At 40.4% G+C, this 22,669-nt stretch overlaps 1 protein-coding gene across 7 annotated transcripts in view; it reads left to right on the top strand.

The window, feature by feature from the left end:
- OC90 (otoconin 90) overlaps nt 1-22,669 on the top strand; it is a 1,698,850-nt gene that overhangs the window by 970,758 nt on the left and 705,423 nt on the right. For all 7 annotated transcript variants that reach the window (XM_044067044.1, XM_044067045.1, XM_044067046.1 and 4 more), the window contains one exon: nt 21,100-21,159. In XM_044067044.1, coding sequence (XP_043922979.1) covers nt 21,100-21,159 — 60 coding nt within the window. The remainder of the gene's footprint in view (nt 1-21,099; nt 21,160-22,669) is intronic.

Raw genomic sequence — 22,669 nt, forward strand, 5'->3', positions numbered from 1 at the left:
AGCAATCATTACAGGACGATGCCTGTATAGATTCACAATTTTTGGGGTCCTGCAAAGGACACCTATATCCATGTTTAAAGAGTAGAACTTGCAGATCTGGCACACTGGTACTTTCCGGGCAATGGTTTGGAAAGCAGCAGTGTATTTACCTTTATTGCATGTCTGTATGTCTATCCATAATAGCTATGATGTAACCTATTTATGTACATGTGTTATATATACAAGGACATATGTTTATATTATTATATGTATATATCAATTAATGTTGTATGTGTTTGTGTGTGTGTATATATATATATATATATATATATATATATTTATATATATATATGTCTGTACATTCTTTATTTCATATATTTATTTAGTTTAAGTCTGTGGATATATATCTATACACAAATGTATATATCCATATATAGAAATAACGTGTAGAAAACAGCATTCATTTGCTATGCTGTGAGCGGATTACACACGCGCAGGCGCACTTGCATATCCTTATTGTGGGTTACATATGTTTACTAAGTCTTTGTGCTTATGTGGGCTTTATTACTTGTGACAGTACCAGTAAAATATCTGTAATGGACATATGCAAAACACACATTCACCTTTACATATTTAAATGTCTGTACAGCACAGATGCATTCATTACACTTTAACATTATATGTGCTGTAGTCGTAGTTGAACCGGGACTGCATTCACGTTGGCCGGATGCTGTAACCACTATACTATTGGTGTTCTGACTCATTTATATGCATACCCATAGTACATAGCTACGTTAACATATGCCTCACCGCTTCACTTACAACACAGGCATCCATTCTCCTGCTGGGAAAAACACGGTACTACATATTACAAATTCCCTATTCCCTACTGCTCTGGACCCAAGCTGCATATTTAATCAATACAGGGATATTCAGAACTCCAAGGCTTATAGTCCTGGCACATACAAGTCTTTGATTGTCAGGGTGTTCATGTGGTGATCTGGGTTTAGGCTTGTCTGCCTGGTGAATGGAACTGCCCTGACCGTGTTCAAATGTCAGACAAAGCACATGTTGTCCATTTTATACATTTTACCTGTGTTTACAGACACAGGTGTTTGGGCACCTGTCAGCAGCTTATTATGTTGGCAATACATAATATGGGTGGGGGTGGTTACAATACATAATCCACGGTGAGTGGTGTTCCCATTCACATTTGACTATTTCCTGTATTCATTCATACGAGGATTATTATTTTGGACATGAATTAACTACAGGTATGCAGTAGTACAGTAAACAAATGTGAAGGCTTGTTACTGTAAATATGTACGGACCTCTGTAATACTCGAGGACTACCCCACATCCTTCACAACATTTCATGCTAATGTACATACTATTATTCTGTGAACTTTCGAAGTTTGTGAGAGCAGTATTTACATCTGTCCCTATTTGTCCACCCATCATTTTAGGCTTTGTCCAGATTTTGTTGCTGTAATAGGTTGAGAGGTGTGGTGTCGGTATGTGATTGAGTAGAATATATTCTGTCGATAATTCATGTGGGGAGACCTGCATGGTGGACAGGTGTTCCGTCCTGCGTAGTATGTTTTGCATGTCTGTCTAGAAACTGAACAGTACCGTGACTACACATACAACTTTTGTCCAGATGTGTACAGTACTAGACATCGTGGCGTGTAAACAACTCTGATGTTTAAACAGGTTATGTATCCCACGCGGGATGTACACACATTTTGCCAAAACATGAACGTGCGGGCATTTGGATTTACGAAACTGTGATGGGATGTTTACAAACGTGGGATACATAGTTTGCAATCCTGACATTGCCTAGGGCGATACTTCCTACTACATATGGGTAATACTCGCTATGTGTAGGTGTACGGCTGCGCAAGGCTGGTAGCTGGATTTGGTGGACATTCGGACATGGGTGCGGGTTATGTGCTATACAGGGGATGTTGTGTATTGCATTATGCATGCATGGGTTCTGCATTTGGATGTCCCGGTTCCGCATATACCATCCTATGTGTATGTGCCAGTTACATTCCTGTTCATGTGTATAGCAAATTTTAATATTCATATGTTTGTGTGATTTTGGTATACAATATGGACTGTCAGGTTTCTTTTCCATTGTTTTATGGCCACAACTGCCCAGCTGTGTACTATCACTACCAATGTGGGACTGCTGGTGACCCTGCCCATGGGGCTGGAAGTGTGTATTGGCGGTGCACTGACATGATGCGCTTCACTTCCACTGGGTATAACTACTTACAGTGCAGTACATTACGGACACACGATTTTAAATATCATTTGTTCCAAGGATGGAAACTCATATTGTGTTGCGTGCATTTCTGTTTGATTCTCAATTTTGTGTGGCCAGGAACTGTCTTGCATGCTTTGCATACGTTTCATTATCCACGGACACTGATAGGTGCGATTACTATTGCAGGCAGACTATAATATTCAGCAGTTTAGGATGCTCATCGACAGCCGACACTGACACGCCTCTGGGCGCAACTTAGAAACACCCCATGCACTCGTGCACGTTTCCTATGCACGTGGATGTGGTGGCAGCGCACCTTCATTAATATGCATATTTCGCTACTACACCATATATATGCCACACGGCCAGCGCAGGCCTTACGCCGGCCTTGCGCCGAGCTTCATGAATCCCAGGGATAGTCTTTAATATCTTCAATAATGGCTGAAGAAAAAAATGATGAATTTATTCATTCATCAGTTCAGCTGTCTGGTCTGCTCCAACTAATACACAATTAACCAGCAGCACCAAAAATGTCTCAAAGTGAGAGAGAAAGAGAGAGAGAGATAAAGGAGAGACTATACGTGATTGGGTGGCAGTTTCTACATTGTATTAGGCATTCTGGTGTCATGGCAAAGGCTTTTAATAAATTTAGATTTGACATACAGAACTTCATTCACATTTCCTCTCTGTCCTTAACACTCCTCACACATAGACATAATAAACCTAGGCACCTATCATGGATGTCCTATATCATAGCCCAGTTATGCCGGATTAACTCAGAATAATCTGTCAACTGATCTTCCAGAATATAAGCTAGAAGCAGCTTTTACTTGTGAATGCTTATAAATTCTTAAAACAATAAATAACTTATCAGCAAACTGTAATTTGAAAAATTTAACTTTTGGTCTCAAAAGACAAATAATTACTTACAACTACAGAAAATTTACTTCTACCTGTTTCTAACGGAAGTACTGCCTGGTACAGAATAGATTTCATGCTGTACTTAGGCATTTTTGCTATATACCCCCTGTATAATAACAGTGATACATGAAAAACAAATACATGACAAGTTCAGCACTGATTTCCACCTCTACTATGCTCATAATTATAACCAGGCTACTAGCTAGAAGTTTTTCTTACTATATGTGAATGTGTACTTAGCCTCATCCATTTCTATAGTGTTTGCTGCAAGCAAAAAAAAAAAAATGCATGGCTAATATTTTTGTCGTAACCCTCTTAAGGCACTAGTATTTTCTGAATAAAAGTATCGCCATTATTTGCCAATCTGAAAAAAAAACTGAACAGTTAAACATATGCTTTATATTGAGTTTGCCCTGGTTATTTGTTTACTAACGAAAACCTTAAACAAGGACAACATTGCAGGTTTAAAAAAATGCGGACACCCTGTGTTGCATTTTGAAACTGATATATTGGTACATCATACATCATAGTATGATGAATAACCTTTAAATATTTTACTTATAAAGAGACCAATCACAAGACGTCCTAAAAATTCTCATGAAAAAATCAGACTGATCTCAGAAGCACACAGACAGACTCCACAGTAAAATAGTCAACTACCATCACTGCAGCCACACATCTCTTCCTTGTCCCGTCCCTCTCCAGCCAAATGCCTTACCTGACAGCAACTCCCCCTCACTCAGCTCACTCGATTCTGAGTCCATCTCTGCAACCTGCAGCACCTGCTCACAGGGTTTTTATTTATAGACAGACCAGAGCGCGCGTAGCTAAGTGAGAAACTCAACAAGGCAGCCACAAGTCTGCGACCAGGACCTTTGATATGTTGTTCCCACTTAAAGCTGCTGATGCTGCAACTGCTGCTGTTTCTGCTTGTGATTGTTCTCTGAAGGCATCCTATATGAAGGTCCAACAGTGAGATGCACAGGAGTGGAGGGGCAGTGACATCACCGGAGGCATGCAGGATGAGATAGTATTTTCTAACAAACTGGGGATGAGCAAGAGTTACTGAATACAGACCAGAGACGCAAGAGTAAACAAACCCTGCTGATTTATCTGTTACACATTGGGTAACTCATGCCTCTCCGGATGAGCATCCCAACCACAAACACACACACACACACACACACACACACACACACACACACACACACACACACACACACACACACACACACACACACACACACACACACACACACACACACACACACACACACACACACGCACACGCACACGCACACGCACACACACACACACACACACACACACACACACACACACACACACAATCACACACACAAAAAGATGTTTTCTACTTCAGCCAGAATCCTTTCCATAGTCCGTTCGCTCTGCAGTAACTGCTCCAGCCAGAATCCTTTCTATTCGCTTCGCTCTGCAGTAGATTCACTTCCCAATAGAGAACGAATAAAATTAAAATAACTGTTCTAGCTCCATTTGAATAAAAATGACTGCTGCTGTATTCCATTACTTCCCAAAAGGCTTGCATGTGAATAAAATGTTTCACACTAGCTCGCATCTGGACTAACGGACCAGTATTTGAATAAAAATGCTTCCCGCTCGCACACATCCATTCAAAACCCAGCCAGAAATGTGTGCACATGAGCCCTTGAGCTCAATTCCGACAGGCTGGTAGCCCCGATGGAGCTGACATCATAGTGCAAGTGACGATGTCAGCTCAAACAGTGGAAAAATAAATAAAAAAATTTAAAAAGTTGCGAAATAGTCAGAAATGAAAGGGTGCCACTCGGTAATTGTGGCACCCTATTATTTGGACCCCAAAACTCGGTAAAAACCGAGTAATTCAGTACAGTTGGGAGGTATGCTCACCACTGCAGAAATTATGATAGTTTCTGAAGTCAGAATTTATTGCATATGTTAACATAAAATTAATCTAATATGCAGGACAACAGAATAAACTAAGAAGAAATGGAATATATATATAAAAAAAAAAATAGTCATTTTTCTTAAATTTGCAGTGCATTAACTCAGGAAGTATTTCACTTTTGTCAATATTCCTCAATTTTGTATAATTAAGTAATCATTAAAGCTGAAGCTATTCAAGAATGCAGACAAAAATATAAATTATTTTCTATATGTTGTCTTCAGACATCACCGAACAGGAATCCATGAGACTCAGGCATGACAATAACATGAGTATTATTTTCTAGCAGATAATAAAAAAATGTTTTAAGAAAATGTCAGATGAACAGTGACAGCAGAGCATGCACCACACAGCATAGCCCACAAATATCACTGCACGTATAAGTTATACTCTATGTGTTTTTTCAATAAAGGAAACACTAACCTGAATGTCATGGTCCATAGTTATGGGCTAGACCCTGCCTCTTTGCCTGGGCAGCCTCATGCCATTTTCAAGCCTGCTGAATGGGGTCCCTTACTATTGCAGCTGGCTGGTCATCATTAGTCATAGTGGGACTGGATCTGAGAGCTGGAGTGACATCATGAGTCTCTTCATCACCAGACCGGCACATGATAATGTTACACAGAAAGCAACATGCAGTAAACATCCTGCAGACAGTAGATGGGCCATACTGGATCCAATCACCTGAGATGGCTCTTCAGGATGCCAAAGACCCTCTCTATAACAATACGGGTCTAAGACAGGGACATGTTTATCTCCTCAGCAGCTCCATTTGGATTTTTCACTGGTGTCATGAATCATGGCTCCTGTGGAAATCCAGCAACGCCTGAAAAAAAAGATTGAAAGGGGAAAAGACAAATAAAATTAGCATTCAGCAATACATTTCAATTGAATAACTATTTAAATACAAAATATATATATATATATATATATATATATATATATATATATATATATATTCCCCCCCCCCCCCCACCTACCAACAAGATGACCACTGGGCATCCTACCATGCAGAAAGAGGCAGTAGAGTGAGCTAGTGTGCCAGATATGGGAACCATGTGCACTGCCAGGATGCTGTGCTGACACACTGGTGATGCATCCCCTTGCATCATACACTATCTGGCAACTGATGGAAAAGTAGCCCTTTCTATTGTGGTACATCTCCCCCTGCAGACTATGAGGGGCCATAATTGCAACTTGGCTGCAATTTATTGCACCAAGTGCCTCAGGGGAAAGGTGCCAGCCCATAAAAGGAATGCATAGTCCTGGCTTGGTTCTGAGGTGACATCGGGAAATAGATATACTGATCCACATGAGCCAAGAGTACATCCAAGAACTGCTGCAGTATTCTTGAGACAGAAGCATGTGGGATCGCCAATGTGTCCCCATCTGTCCCTGAAAGGTTCCAGTAGCAAGTATAGTGAGGGCTGTATATACTTTGGTGTCCACAGAGATAGGAAGTCTACACATTCCTCCAGTGCCCCTATGGGGGTCAAACATACCCACTAAGACCCTTATACTGTCCTTGTGCACTCTAAACCTATCAAGGATTTCCTTATTTTCAAAGTTATAATGAGTAATCCTTTGCTTATATTTTTGCCTTCTTGGCCACTGATCACCACTGGGCACAAGCTGTTTTAGCAGAGTCAAGACAAGCAGTTCATATCTGGAAATAGCAATGCTCACAGTAAGTGGCAACATTTTTGCCAACTGCAACTCTGATAGATTTGGCACGGCTTCTCTCTATATAACGCTTCTACAACCAGTTTGAAAAAGCTGGAAAATCTGATTATGAATCACAAATGGTCTAAAACATACTTTATTAGCATATGAAGATTTAGATCACGCCTCATTTCCATCTCATTATTTGCACATTTGCATAAACATATTTGAGGTTGTCCACATTGACTTATACAGCCTCTGTGAATCACAGCTCAGTTGCACTCATTCATTAACATTGAAGATTGCCTTAGCTCATTTGCATAACTAACTATGAATACTGGCCTCTGAAATATTTTGCCTGACATATCTTTTGCCTTATTATCCTGCTGTACTTATAGATATTTTATGTTTACGGAGCTTTTCTCCCCAGGCCTCCACTGAAAAGGTGTCTTGCATAGCCCAGTCAGTCAGTCCTGGTAAACAAACGAAATTAATATAAATAAGTAAATGATTCACCTGATCATGCTCACTATGATTGCCAGCTGCTTCCATGATGGTACATCATAATCAGAAGCTCATGTACTGTCTGGATTTGCATGTTCCTTCATAACCCTGATTTTCTTCACTGTCCACCCCATATTCATTTAAACTAATTTTACCATGCATAATCTCTTGATCTCATTAGTATATCTAAAAGGCTTTATCCTATTTCTTGACTGATTAAGTTATCCAATTTCTGAATCAGATATTTGCTATTCTGACATCTATTCTTGCCCCTTCGTTTTTAACTGGAATTGTTTTCTGTTTTCCTCTTTTGTGTTTTGTTACATTTCTGAAATGCAGCATATTTTCCTTGACATTTGATTCTAACATATTTACAAAATACAATACAATACAGTTTCCTTTTTTCCTGTTTTCTTTTTTTGATACGTTTTTCTATAAAGGTATGTTCATCTAGGATGGCAGGTTGTCTGTTGCTCTTCCATAGCATCTTTTTATTTATGTACTTCCCTTTTAATTTTTGATTAAAAGTAACAAATCATCAAACAGTACATTCCAGTAGGTAAGAAACCTCACGGGATATCCCCATCTCCACTTGTTTTCTCTGGTTCGTCCTCCTGTAACTGCTGAACCCCTATCAGCTATGTCCATTTTATCCCCCATCCTGGGTATTTCCAGCTGAAGGTAAGAAATATCATATCATGAAAGTGCTTACTCTGTGGCTCGATATCTTGTTTTACTTGAGTGAAAGTAAGAGCTGTCTGAGCAGACCATCAGGCAGGCAACCTCAGATGTGGTTTTATGTTCTCAGTGGCATTCCAGCAAGGGCAGAATATTTACATATTATTTAGGTCTAACCTCTCCAAGGGGATGGATGTCCACATCACCATGGGGACCAGACTACCCTTCCCGATGTGGGTGCATGCTCCTATGAACCTGTAGCGAGAATTATCACCAATGTTGCTTGGTTGCTGAATGCCCACCCCTCAGGACTAAATCCTGCAATTGTTGCTCCTCCTTTGAGTGATTGTGTTATTGAACATCCCTTAACATCTCCCCTCCCTGGACCACTTCCATCAAGTACATGAACCACTAATAAATTTTGTTTTGCCTCAGCTGTAGTCAAAGCTTCATCCCCCCATGGACCTGGGACCACTCTTGTTTGGCATCTACTTCTCTGAAGTACAGGCCAACACTAAGGGACTCTGGCTAACAAAGTTTGCAGATGACTGCAAACTGGGAGCCATTATTGAATCCCCAAATGATGTGGATATTCTACAAAAGGGTCTTATAGAAACAGATGCCTGGTGCCAGAGCTATGGGCTCAAGCTTAATGCCAAGAAATGTATAGTTATCCCCTTTGAAAAAAAAACATGTACCCATGAATTACCACATAGGTGGCAGGACACTAAACATTGAAAGTGTGATGAGAGACTTAGGGACACAGGTGGACAGTGGTCTCACGTTCGATAACCACATTGCCACAACAGTCAGGAAATCCTTCTACGTGGCACACCTCATCACTAAGGGCTTTTCATCCAGAAAAAAGGAGGTCATTGTCCCACTGTACTTATCCCTCATTAGACCTATTATAGAGTATAATGTCCCATTTGGTATGTACCTCACAAGACATCTGCAACAGCTTGAAAGGCCACAGAAATACCTCACTAAAAGAATCACAGGCCTAAAGCAGATGCCATATACTGACCGTCTAAAAAAACTCCAGCTATACTCTGTGGCATATCGTCTACTCAGAGGTGATCTCTGCTTAACATACAAGGCCATGTCAAACCCTGAGCTGTTGGACATGCTCCACTTAAAGAAATCCCAATCCCTCAGAGCCACACGCTCCAGGGATCTAAACCTTGTCATCACAATGAACAAAACATGCTGGAGGGATAGGTTCCTGACCCAGAGGCTCCCCATACTCTGGAATAGACTGCCCATACATATCAAGCAGAGCGCCTCTTTGGTCCTCTTCAAAAGGAACCTTGATGATTGGATGGGAGATAGGAAATTCACCCCGGGGATCATGTCAGTCACCCTGCTAGACAGGGGCCTGGAGAAGTAAATATTGTGGGAAGAAATATCCAGGGAATTGTTATGGCTAGGTTTGCATAGGCCCTAGGGCCGATAGCCTAGTACCAGCCTATGAACCTATGAACCTTAACCATAAAGGTTTGTTTAGAAAAGGTAAAGGTAACCAGATCCTTTAAGGAGGGTCGCCTTTAATATTTGATAATTAATATATAAATATAGATATGTATATATATATATATATATATATATATATATATATATATATATATATAAACTAGGTTATGATTATAATTATTTTTAGATTAAAATGGTTGAACTGAGACAGGTTATTAAAAAAAAAAAGGCAACATTCAAATAGTTTTTTTTTTCCTGTCTTTGTAATCATATGCAAAACAAGTGCATATTTTTGAATGAGCTTCCAGTAGGCATGCCACCTATGTAGCAAGCCTTAAGATTGTCAAGTGGATGGTTAGGAATGCAATATTAATGAATACTCAGATACATATGTTTAAATACATGTACAGTTGCTTTATTGTTAGTCTACGTATTTTTCTGATAATAATGTGATATAATTATAGCTGGGAATCCTTGATAAATAAATGTATTTGTGAATATAAAAACAAAAACTGGATATAGCGAGGAATATAATGATGGTATAGTGATTAAGCTTATGCAGAACAACAGAAACAGTATATGGACACTGAACTGAGAGAATACCACATGCAGTATTGGGAGTACAGTATATGGGCACTGACCTGAGAGAATCCGACATGCAGTATTGGGAGTACAGTATATGGGCACTGAATTGAGAGAATACGACATGCAGTATTGGGAGTACAGTATATGGGCACTGAACTGAGAGAATCCGACATGCAGTATTGGGAGTACAGTATATGGGCACTGAACTAAGAGAATACGACATGCAGTATTGGGAGTACAGTATATGGGCACTGACCTGAGAGAATACAACATGCAGTATTGGGAGTACAGTATATGGGCACTGACCTGTGAGAATACGACATGCAGTATTGGGAGTACAGTATATGGGCACTGAATTGAGAGTATATGACATGCAGTATTGGGAGTACAGTATATGGGCACTGAACTGAGAGAATCCGACATGCAGTATTGGGAGTACAGTATATGGGCACTGAACTAAGAGAATACGACATGCAGTATTGGGAGTACAGTATATGGGCACTGACCTGAGAGAATACAACATGCAGTATTGGGAGTACAGTATATGGGCACTGACCTGTGAGAATCCGACATGCAGTATTGGGAGTACAGTATATGGGCACTGACCTGAGAGAATCTGACATGCAGTATTGGGAGTACAGTATATGGCCACTGACCTGAGAGAATCTGACATGCAGTATTGGGAGTACAGTATATGGGCACTGAACTGAGAGAATACGACATGCAGTATTGGGAGTACAGTATATGGGCACTGAACTGAGAGAATCCGACATGCAGTATTGGGAGTACAGTATATGGGCACTGAACTGAGAGAATACGACATGCAGTATTGGGAGTGCAGTATATGGGCACTGAACTGAGAGAATACGACATGCAGTATTGGGAGTGCAGTATATGGGCACTGACCTGAGAGAATACAACATGCAGTATTGGAAGTACAGTATATGGGCACTGACCTGAGAGAATCCGACATGCAGTATTGGGAGTACAGTATATGGGCACTGAGCTGAGAGAATACGACATGCAGTATTGGGAGTACAGTATATGGGCACTGACCTGAGAGAATACGACATGCAGTATTGGGAGTGCAGTATATGGGCACTGACCTGAGAGAAACCGACATGCAGTATTGGGAGTACAGTATATGGGCACTGAACTGACAGAATCCGACATGCAGTATTGGGAGTACAGTATATGGGCACTGACCTGAGAGAATATGACATGCAGTATTGGGAGTACAGTATATGGGCACTGACCTGAGAGAATCCGACATGCAGTATTGGGAGTACAGTATATGGGCACTGACCTGAGAGAATCCGACATGCAGTATTGGGAGTGCAGTATATGGGCACTGACCTGAGAGAATCCGACATGCAGTATTGGGAGTACAGTATATGGGCACTGACCTGAGAGAATACAACATGCAGTATTGGGAGTACAGTATATGGGCACTGACCTGAGAGAATCCGGCATGCAGTATTGGGAGTACAGTATATGGGCACTGAGCTGAGAGAATACGACATGCAGTATTGGGAGTACAGTATATGGGCACTGACCTGAGAGAATACGACATGCAGTATTGGGAGTGCAGTATATGGGCACTGACCTGAGAGAATCCGACATGCAGTATTGGGAGTACAGTATATGGGCACTGAACTGAGAGAATCCGACATGCAGTATTGGGAGTACAGTATATGGGCACTGACCTGAGAGAATATGACATGCAGTATTGGGAGTACAGTATATGGGCACTGACCTGAGAGAATCCGACATGCAGTATTGGGAGTACAGTATATGGGCACTGAACTGAGAGAATCCAACATGCAGTATTGGGAGTGCAGTATATGGGCACTGAACTGAGAGAATCCGACATGCAGTATTGAGAGTACAGTATATGGGCACTGAACTGAGAGAATACGACATGCAGTATTGGGAGTACAGTATATGGGCACTGACCTGAGAGAATACGACATGCAGTATTGGGAGTACAGTATATGGGCTCTGACCTGAGAGAATACGACATGCAGTATTGGGAGTACAGTATATGGGCACTGACCTGAGAGAATCCGACATGCAGTATTGGAAGTGCAGTATATGGGCACTGAACTGAGAGAATACGACATGCAGTATTGGGAGTACAGTATATGGGCACTGACCTGAGAGAATCCGACATGCAGTATTGGGAGTACAGTATATGGGCACTGAACTGAGAGAATACGACATGCAGTATTGGGAGTACAGTACATGGGCACTGACCTGAGAGAATCCGACATGCAGTATTGGGAGTGCAGTATATGGGCACTGAACTGAGAGAATTCGACATGCAGTATTGGGAGTACAGTATATGGGCACTGAACTGAGAGAATCTGACATGCAGTATTGGGAGTACAGTATATGGGCACTGACCTGAGAGAATACGACATGCAGTATTGGGAGTGCAGTATATGGGCACTGACCTGAGAGAATCCGACATGCAGTATTGGGAGTGCAGCATATGGGCACTGAACTGAGAGAATCTGACATGCAGTATTGGGAGTACAGTATATGGGCACTGAACTGAGAGAATCTGACATGCAGTATTGAGAGTACAGTATATGGGCACTGAACTGAGAGAATCTGACATGCAGTATTGGGAGTACAGTATATGGGCACTGACCTGAGAGAATACGACATGCAGTATTGGGAGTACAGTATATGGGCACTGAACTGAGAGAATACGACATGCAGTATTGGGAGTGCAGTATATGGGCACTGACCTGAGAGAATACGACATGCAGTACTGGGAGTGCAGTATATGGGCACTGACCTGAGAGAATACGACATGCAGTATTGGGAGTACAGTATATGGGCACTGACCTGAGAGAATACGACATGCAGTACTGGGAGTACAGTATATTGGCACTGAACTGAGAGATTACGACATGCAGTATTGGAAGTACAGTATATGGGCACTGAACTGAGAGAATACGACGTGCAGTACTGGGAGTACAGTATATGGGCACTGAACTGAGAGAATACGACATGCAGTATTGGGAGTACAGTATATGGGCACTGACCTGAGAGAATACGACATGCAGTACTGGGAGTACAGTATATGGCCACTGACCTGAGAGAATCTGACATGCAGTATTGGGAGTACAAGTTGTGCTTATAGTGACCATTTGGTCATTAAGTGGCACTGATAAGGAAATGTATTTTTTGATTGGTGAAGGCTTGTGTCTTCTCTCCTGTCATGGTAGTGACGGAAGGGGAGGGCGATACGAATGGTAAAGAAGGTGCATGAGTAATGTGGAATATGACATTTGTATAAAGTAATGGAATGAATAAGGGAAAAGAAGAATCAAAGGTGTGTAAGGAAGATGTTATGGAAGGAAAGTTCAAAAGGTCAATAAAGGTAGCGAAATGATTGCTGCAGAGTTACACAATAGAGGGGCTTACAACCTGTATCGTCCTAGTGGGTAAAAACTTGCCTGTTTGCTGGTTGTTGGTATCTTGGTGGAAACAGAAGTGGTGCAGGTGACAAATAAAACCTGCATACAACAAAAATAAGAAGTATGATAAGGTTGCCTTAGGATATGTTGATTAAGGACTGGATAGCTGTATATCAATTTCAAATCTTTTATCTCAGACATGTAAAATAAAATGATTGATGGGGACATTTGTTCTTGATAAAGATGAATTTGCAGTTATATAGCTTCTGTTATCTAAATGAGAATAAACATGTAGGAAAATGTCTGAAAATTATGGTAGATGAAGGCAAGTAAAGGAGATAATTTTATGAATGTCTTACATTGGGACTTAAAAAATCAATATCTTAGAACATTCACAATTAGCATCTGCATATAAACTTTTTTTACTAACCAGATAAATACCCCACACTAAAAATATCTTACTGCTTTATTCTCCCTCAAGGGACCTCCACTCTGCCAACACGTTCTTATTAGAAACAACCAGGTCTAATAGTTCAGCCTGCGACATCTCAAGAAATATGGAACGTCTCAGAACACATCAAACTAGCTGACAAACTGCCACACTTTAAAAGGCTTCCCAGACTGCATCTGAATAAAACCTGTTCATGCTAATGTTTGGCACCACCCCGCCTCTCCAGTATAACACCTTTTCCTCTGTCTTTCTTCCTCATATTCACCTACTCCTTTTCCACTCATACACACCACTTTCTCTCTCCCCCTTTTCTCACTTCATCTAAATCTTTTTTAACTTTTCATCTCTTCTACCACACTCTAAACTTTACCTATCATAGGATCATAGGAGGTTACTAGGCTAATGGCCCTGGGGCCCTTACAATCCTAGCCAAGAGATTATCCCCAAAAAAGAAACATCAGTCAGCACCTGTTGCCACTGTCAGTCAGTGGGACAAATTTGTGGTTTCCCATCCACTCATCAAGGTTGTGCTTGAAGAGGGTCAGTTAGGTACTCTGTTTGACAGGGCAGCCTCTGAGAGACAATCCTGTCTCTCCAGCAGGTTTTGTTGATGTCACATATTAAATTTAGGCCTTTTGAGCAGGTAATGTGTGAGGAGTTAGACTTATGGATATGGAGCATCTCTAGTAAGGCACGGTTCGATATTGCCTTGTAGGTGAGACAAAGATTACCTCTAAGCAATCTGTAGGAGACCGAGTAGAGTGATAGGGATTTAAGCTTGTCCACAAAGGACAGGTGTTGGAGGCAATGGATTCTCTTTGTGAGGTATTTCTGTGGCCTTTTCAGTTAGTACAGGTGTTTGGAGAGGTACATACCAAACAGGGCATTATACTCTATTGGCGTAATGAGGAAGGAGTACAGAGAGGTAATAACCTCTTTTTTTCCTGGATGCAATCCCTCTACTTGTGAGATGCATCCAGTAAAAGGGTTTTCTAACCACTGCTGCTACATGATGGTCGAATGTGAGATTGTTGTCAACCTGAGTACCCAGGTGTCTCACCACAGGTTGTGTGCTTAGGGGCTTGCCATTGATGTGCCAATCAGTAGGAGCTGTGTTTTTGCTGAATGGTATCATAATACATTTTTTTTTTGCATTTAACTTAAGGCCATGACTTTGGCACCAGTCATTTGTTGCTGTGAGACCCTCTGGCAGTACGTTAACATCATCTGGGGAGTCAGTGACAGAAACCAACCTACATTCATCTGCAAACTTAGTCAGCCACAGGTCTTTTGTCTTTGCTTGGACCTCTGAGAAGTAGATGCCAAACAGTAGGGGTCCCAGAAGAGAACCCTGGGGAACACCACTAGTGACAGGTCTGTTGTCAGAGGTGGAGATGCCTATTTTGTCTTTTGGGTCCTATCGGTGAGCCAGTTGGCCACCCACCTGATGAAATAGAGATTTACACCAAGTTGTGTTGGCTTTTTGATGATGCCTGAATGGGGATTGTGTCAAAGGCCTTGGCTAAGTCAAGGTAAGCTGTATGTACTGACTTTCCCTCATCCACGGCCTTGGTGACACTCTCAAAGAAGTCAACCAGGTTCACCAGGCAAGATCTGCCCTTGACAAATCCGAACTGGGTGGTGTCAAATGCTTGGAGATTGCCTATGTCCTTGTTTATGAGATCCATAATAATACCCTCCATGGCTTTACATATTAGACTTGTCAAGCTAATGGGGCGATAGTTTCCAGGGTCAGTAGTGGCACCACCTTTGTGCAAGGGGATGACAATGGCAGTTCTCCACTCTGCTGAAATGAAGCCTGTACTTAGGCCGTGGTTGAATAGGGTGCTCAATAGTGAAGCTAGTTCTTGCTGGAGATGGTGCAGAATATGACCTGGGATACTATCAAGTCCCATGGAAGCTGTGTTCTTTGCCTTGGATAGGGCCTTTAACACTTGATCTATAGAGATATGAGGTGTGTGACAAGTATTAGGGATGTCAAATGGGTCTTTGGGGGGGGGGGTGAAGTTTGTGCTGAACCTATCTGCTAGCAGGTTGGCTAAGTCAGCAGGATCAGAGTAAGTAGTACCATTAAGTAGTAATTCGGAACAAACCTGGGCTTTGCCATGGAGGTTCCTGACATAACTGAAGAAGGCTTTGTGGTTTCCCTTTGTCTCAGAGGCTAGTTTCAATTCATAATTGGCTTTGTAGGTTTTCACTAGTGATCTGATTTGCTTGTTGAGGCTGAGGAGGGAGTTTTTCCAATTTGGAATTTGTTCATTTTTACCCTTGGACAACAGTTTCTTCCTTTTGTTGTAAAGCCTGTTGATAGAGGATGTCCGCCAGACAGGTTTGTGTTTCCCTGAGGAGCAGGTTTTAGTTCTGTTGGGTGTGGCTGAGTCCATGCAGTTGTACAGGTGCTTGTATACTGCATTTGTATACTGTTCACCATAGTTGTCTGCATCATCTGAGGGGGGCGGTCATGTGAAGCTATTGATACCCTCTCTTAGGAGGTTGTAGTCAGCTTTTGAGAACTTTTTTAACCTGGTTACAGCTGGGGGGTTGGGTGGGATAGAAACTTCAAATGAGACAGACCTATGATCTGATCTCACTAGGGAAGAACTTACTATGGCAGTGGTGCAGCTGTCATCCATGTTAGTGAGAACCAAGTCCAGAATATTATCTCCCCTTGTGGGGGATGAGAGGAGCTGGTCTAGTGAGTTAGAACTGATTAAATCAAGGAATCATTGGGTGAGTGCATTAGTGCAGGAATAGTTCACCCAGTCTATGGTGGGGTAGTTGAAGGCATCAATGATCAGGGTGTTAGGGGGTACCTTGATGGAGTCAAGTAGGTCCAGGTAGGAGAAGTGGGTGTCCTGAATCATGGAAGGAAGTCTATAGCTGGCTATAACTTGGATGGGTGTCTTGCCAACCGTCAGTTGCACCTGGAGTAATTCCAGTGCACATGCTGGCAAACCAGTCTGGAGGTGTGCCTGTACTTAATGAGGATACCGCTATAATCTCAGATTCTCTGTACCTCCTTATCTAAATACACCCTATGCTATAAAAGCTAATATTTTTAAATTAAATCTGTAGCATGACTAGCAAATAAGCAAATGTTACTGATGACACATACTTATTCACCTGTAAACAGCTACATGTAGTTAAGTACTAGACAAAGTTGACAACTAAATATATCATTGTAAATTGTACATGCATAGGTTCATAGGTAATCACTAGTCTAGCTACCCTTGTTGGACATTTTAAGCCTAGCCAATTTTTGTTTTGTTTTGTTTTTTGCGCTTGAAATAACCTATCCCATTTGGTTAAGGTCAATAATTATATTTTGCTCCCAATGAAAATAACTGGGATCATACCACAAATAATTTGTGGGGACCCATGCATGAGATAACCCATTTAGAAGCTGCCTCTGTCCATTAGTAGTACAAGGGGAAGTACTGGGGTACATTTTCTGATTCCCATCCATTGATCTCAGTTGCACTTGAATATGGACAAGGATGAACATTATTTTATATGGATGGGGAGTCTATTCCACAGCAGCAGTATCCTCTGTGAGATGTACCTGTCCCTCCAAACTATTCTGTTGATGTTGCAGAAGAAGTTTAGATCCATAGACCAAATATTTCTGATATGATTTACTGAGTATAGTGACAGGGCTTTGAGTTGGTCCATGTAGGACACGTCATTTAGGACTTGCATCCTTTTAGTAAGGTACCTCTTTGGGCATTCCAGTTATCGCATGTACCTGGACAGATACATACCACACAGGGCATGACATTCAATGGCTGGCCAAAACTGAGTAAAGAGGGACAATGACATCCCTAGATCTAGACACAATCCTTTTGTTTATAAGCTGTGCAATATGGAAGGTCTTTCTTGCAACAATAGACACATGTTGGTCAAAAGTTAGGTCACTTTCCACATAAGTTCCCAAATGCAAAACAACTGGGACAACTCTTACAGATGTATTGTCAATGTGGTAGCTCCCTGGGGTAGATGACTTCCCAAAGAATACAATAATGCATTTTCACCATTTAGCTTCAGTCCATGATTTTGGCACCAGTTATTTACTTGGGACAAAACTTCCTGCAGGATTCAATGACTTCTCCTAGCTTGCAGTCATCTGCAAACTTAGCCAACCAGAGCCCTTTTGTATTGGCTTTAACTTCAGAAAAATGGATGCCAAACAGGAGAGTTCCCAGCACAGAACACAGGAGGACTCCACTGGTAACTGGTCTATTTGTGGAGGTAATTTCTCCTATTTTGATTGTCTGCATCCTATCAGTGAGCCAGCTGGCAATCCAGTGGATGACACAAGGGTTTATTCCCAGTTTATTTAGATTTTCTACGACGCCTGAGTGGGGAGTTGTCTTAAAAGGTTTGGCTAGGTCAAGTTATGCAGTGTGTACTGTTTTGCTTTCATTAATTGCTTTAGTGATCTTTTCCAAAAAATCCACCAGGTTCAGTAAACATGACCTGCCCTTGACAAATTCAAGCCGAGAAAGGCCCAATATTTAAGGTTACCTATGTGTGGGTTGATTAATTCCATGATAAGTCTTTCCATGGCTTTTCATATCAGGCTAGTCAGACTTATGGGTTTGTAACTGCCTCTTTCTGTGGAAAGTTCTCCCTTATGCAGAGGAATGACTGTAGCTGTTCTCCTTTCTATGTTATACGTATGAATGTTTAGTATGCCATTAAAAAATGCACTTGTTTATATGATATGCATACTATAATTTAGATGAAGTTTTTCTCCCCAGGCCACTGCTGAAAATTGGTTTTGTCCATTTAAAATATCCTGGTAAACCAAGACAAATTAATTAATTAATGGATTAATTAGAAGCTTCATTAATAATAAGAGGAATACAACTTTACATCTGGGATGGATAAATACTTAAATATGGGGAAAAAAGATTACTGTTTTGAAGAAAGTTTTATTATAGAGTAAGCATATTTGAAGCCATTGCTTTTATTTCTTTGCTGCAACCACAACAGAAACTGTTTGTTATTAAAAAACACAGTTTTTCTCCAAAGCTGTATTCTGTTACATCATCACCTGTGACAATTCTTCCTTGATGAGGGCTTTATGGGAGATGCAATTTAACCCATAAGGATATACAAATGTTCTACCTCATTGTCTCCTAAATGTGCAATGATTCTTTACTTAATGTAGTCATTTTTACTAATGTATGCAGTCCACTAAATGCAAACATTGAGACTTAATATATTTCTCTTCCAGTTGAACTCAACTGTGCGGAAAAAGTGAAGAGTTTAGACATTCTCTGAAACACATGACTTATGAAAAGCCTGATGGCCTTTACCTTAGGGATGAGGTTCAAACAATGTCTATACCAAAAAGTAAATGCCTATAGAGCCAAACCAGTGAGACCATAGCAAAACAGAACACCACCTAAAAAGAAAAAAAAAAGAAAGAAAAAGAAAAGAAATTAGAAAACCCAAACTTACTTTAATGAAGGCATCATGGGAGCTATATATGTGGGCACTTAAGGACATACAAGTGCTATAGCTTACTTGTTTAGAATGCACACTGACCCTTTACATAATCTATAGGTCTTTACTACATTAATGTCATGAAGGCCAGACTTCACTAGCTGAAGAATGACATGCTTTGCCATTTTTGGGGATGCACTATATTAGGAGAGTCTATGTATTGTCGCAGACATACAGATCATATAAAGCCTGCTGTCCATTATATTATGGATGGATCCCAAACATGAATCAAACCAAAAAGCAAAAAAGTCCTAAAGTTAATGCATATATGGCCAAACCATAGTCACCCTGGCAAAACGCTGCACTAATAAACTCAAAAAGGAACAAAACATATCTTACCTACAGCTAGCAGAGTTTGATCTTATTGGCCTGAGTGCATTAATAAAGATATGTAAAATAAGTAAAGGGTCTTTGTTCATTCAAAAGAAAGTGAGTGGGAATGTGTGCATCTCTCATGATGCCTTAATTAAAAGAAGTCTGTGTTTATTTAATATATATATAGATATATATATATATATATATATATATATATATATATACATATTTGAAAGTCCACAATCCCAACGTTCAATATATCGAACTCATAACTTCGAGATTGTGGAATCTCAAAATTTAAAAAAAGAAGAAGACGTCAAAAACATGTTTTTGAAGGAAGGTAAGCCCCCCCCCCTGCACCCCCACAACCCCTGCAACTTAAATATACTAACTCCAAGATCGCTTTATAGTGAAGAGAATGGTAGTGGAGATCTCTATACAGTGCAGAACAGGAACATTACTTCTATTCACTGTACTGCAATCTCAGAATTAGTATATTTAAGTTGCAGAGGGTGTAGGGGTGTAGGAGGCTTGCCCCCCTGCAAAAACATGTTTTTTGATGTCTTCTTTTTTTTTTCTTTTTTTTTAATTTTGAGATTTCACAATCTCGAGGTTCTGAGTTCGATATATTGAACATCGGGATTGTGGACTTTCGAGATTAAAAAGTGTATATATATATATATATATATATATATATATATATATATATATATATGAGTCTACTTCATTTCACTGAAAGCTCATTTCACTGAAACTCAGTGCCTGTGCACAAGTCATTGAAATCTCATTTCATTGAAAACTCATTTGACTGAAACTCATTTTGCTGAAAGTTATATATGGCCTTTTCTCCACTGTAGTGCAATCCTGAAGTTAGTATATAAAGTAAGGGGTGGGAGAGGCACAACCACCCAATGAAACCTAAAGATGAAAAAAATGATAAAGCACAACTAACATATATGCATAGACAATAGCCATTAGAAATGTCTGGTTGTGATATTCTTTGATTCTGCTGATTAAATGAACTCTATAAATATACACCTGTTTTAGCATGGTATACTTGTTCTGACTTTATTATCTTTGACATGCTATATTTTTAGGTGGTTTTGAATAATTTATTGAAATAAATGTTAATTTATTGCATTTGATTAAATAAATAAAACATTGGAATGACATTTTGTGTTTAGAATTCTGTGAGAATAAAACACTTGCTTCATGTTTTATGTACTTTACACACTTTCTGGGCCAGAAGTGGGAAAACATTAAGTTGTTAAAATGCAAATTTATCATGCAATCATATGTTTTTAATACAAGTTATTATATTTTCTTTTCTTAGATCACAATGAAAACTTTGGTGCAACCTTTGAAAGTCAGCAAAGTATATTATCATTTTTGGGTATGTATATGCACTGCTTTAACAAATACAGCCCTTTCTAGTATCAGATACCCATAATTAGTATTAATACCTACAAATCCCTTAATTGTTTAAATACATTGATTTTAAATGCGATGTTCAGAAATTCTGTGTAGTAAGAACAGCACAAAAGATTTCTGTATCTGTGTAGTTCCACAATCAGGGATTGCTAAAATAAGTCCAATTTTCACTTTGTATAAAACGAGTCAGGAAGTGTTACTTAAGCTTTCTTTGATTTTACAGAACATTCCTGATTTTACCTAATATTTTTTCCCCATCCCTCATAAAATGTTTGATTTTCTTGTAAATCACTGAGGATTACAGTCAGTTAATAATGCTAGACAAAATAATTACATGATTCCTATTGTACAAAAAGTATATGCCTGTGCAAACCTGTTCTCCTATTAACATTTTAAAGTGAATTACAGTAATATTCATAGGTTCATAGGTTTATAGGTAAGTACTAGGCTATCTGCCCAAGGGCATTTATAAGCCTAGCCAGAGTGTGTTAGCTTTCGCCACCCCTTTAGATTAGTTCCCTGTGCCTCTGACCAGCAGAGCCATTAGTTCCCTGCGCCTCTGTCCAGCAGAGCCACTGTAGTGATCCCCGGGATAAATTTTGTTTCCCATCCACCCGTCAAGATTTCTCTTGAAGAGTGCTAGTGAGGGGCTCTGCCTGATGTATATTGGAATCTTGTTCCAAAGCATGGGGAGTCTCTGGGTCAGGAATCTATCCATCCAGCATGTTCTATTTATCGTTGTGGTAAGGTTTATATCCCTAGAGCGTGTGGCTCTCAGGGATTTTGTTTTTTTTAGGTGGAACATATTCATCAATTCTGGGTTGTACATGGCTTTGTATGTCAAGTAGAGATCACCTCTGAGTAAGCGGTATGCAACCGAGTACAGCTGGAGTTTCTTTAGTCGGGCTGCATAGGTCATCTGTTTGAGGCCAGTAATCCTCTTGATGAGGTACTTTTGTGGTCTTTCCAGCTGTTGCAGGTATCTTGTAAGGTACATCGCAAATGGGGCATTGTATTCTGTAATGGGTCTAATAAGTGATGAGTAGACTGGCACAATAACCTCCTTTGTTCTGGATGCGAATCCTTTTGAGATTAGGTGGGCCATGTAGAAGGATTTTCTAACCACCTTGGCAATATGATTATCAAAGGAGAGATTGCTATCTACTTGGGTCCCCAGATCCCTTATTACGTTTTCTGTATTTAAGGGACTACCACCTATGTGGCAGTTCATGGGTACTTTGTTTTTCCCAAAGGGGATGACTATGCACTTTTTGGCATTCAGCTTGAGGCCATGATTTTGACACCAGGTATCCATCTCAGTGAGACCCTTCTGGAGGGTGTCTGTATCAGCCAGAGAATCAATTATGGCCCCTAGTTTGCAGTCATCCAAAGTCCTCCTGTGCTTGTCTGTACCTTTGAGAAGTATATACCGAACAGGAGGGGTCCTAGGACTGAGCCCTGGGGGACGCCAC

The sequence above is a fragment of the Protopterus annectens genome, chromosome 3.part1, assembly GCF_019279795.1.
Source record: "Protopterus annectens isolate FY-2018-M chromosome 3.part1, PAN1.0, whole genome shotgun sequence".
Classification (NCBI taxonomy): Eukaryota; Metazoa; Chordata; order Ceratodontiformes; family Protopteridae; genus Protopterus; species Protopterus annectens.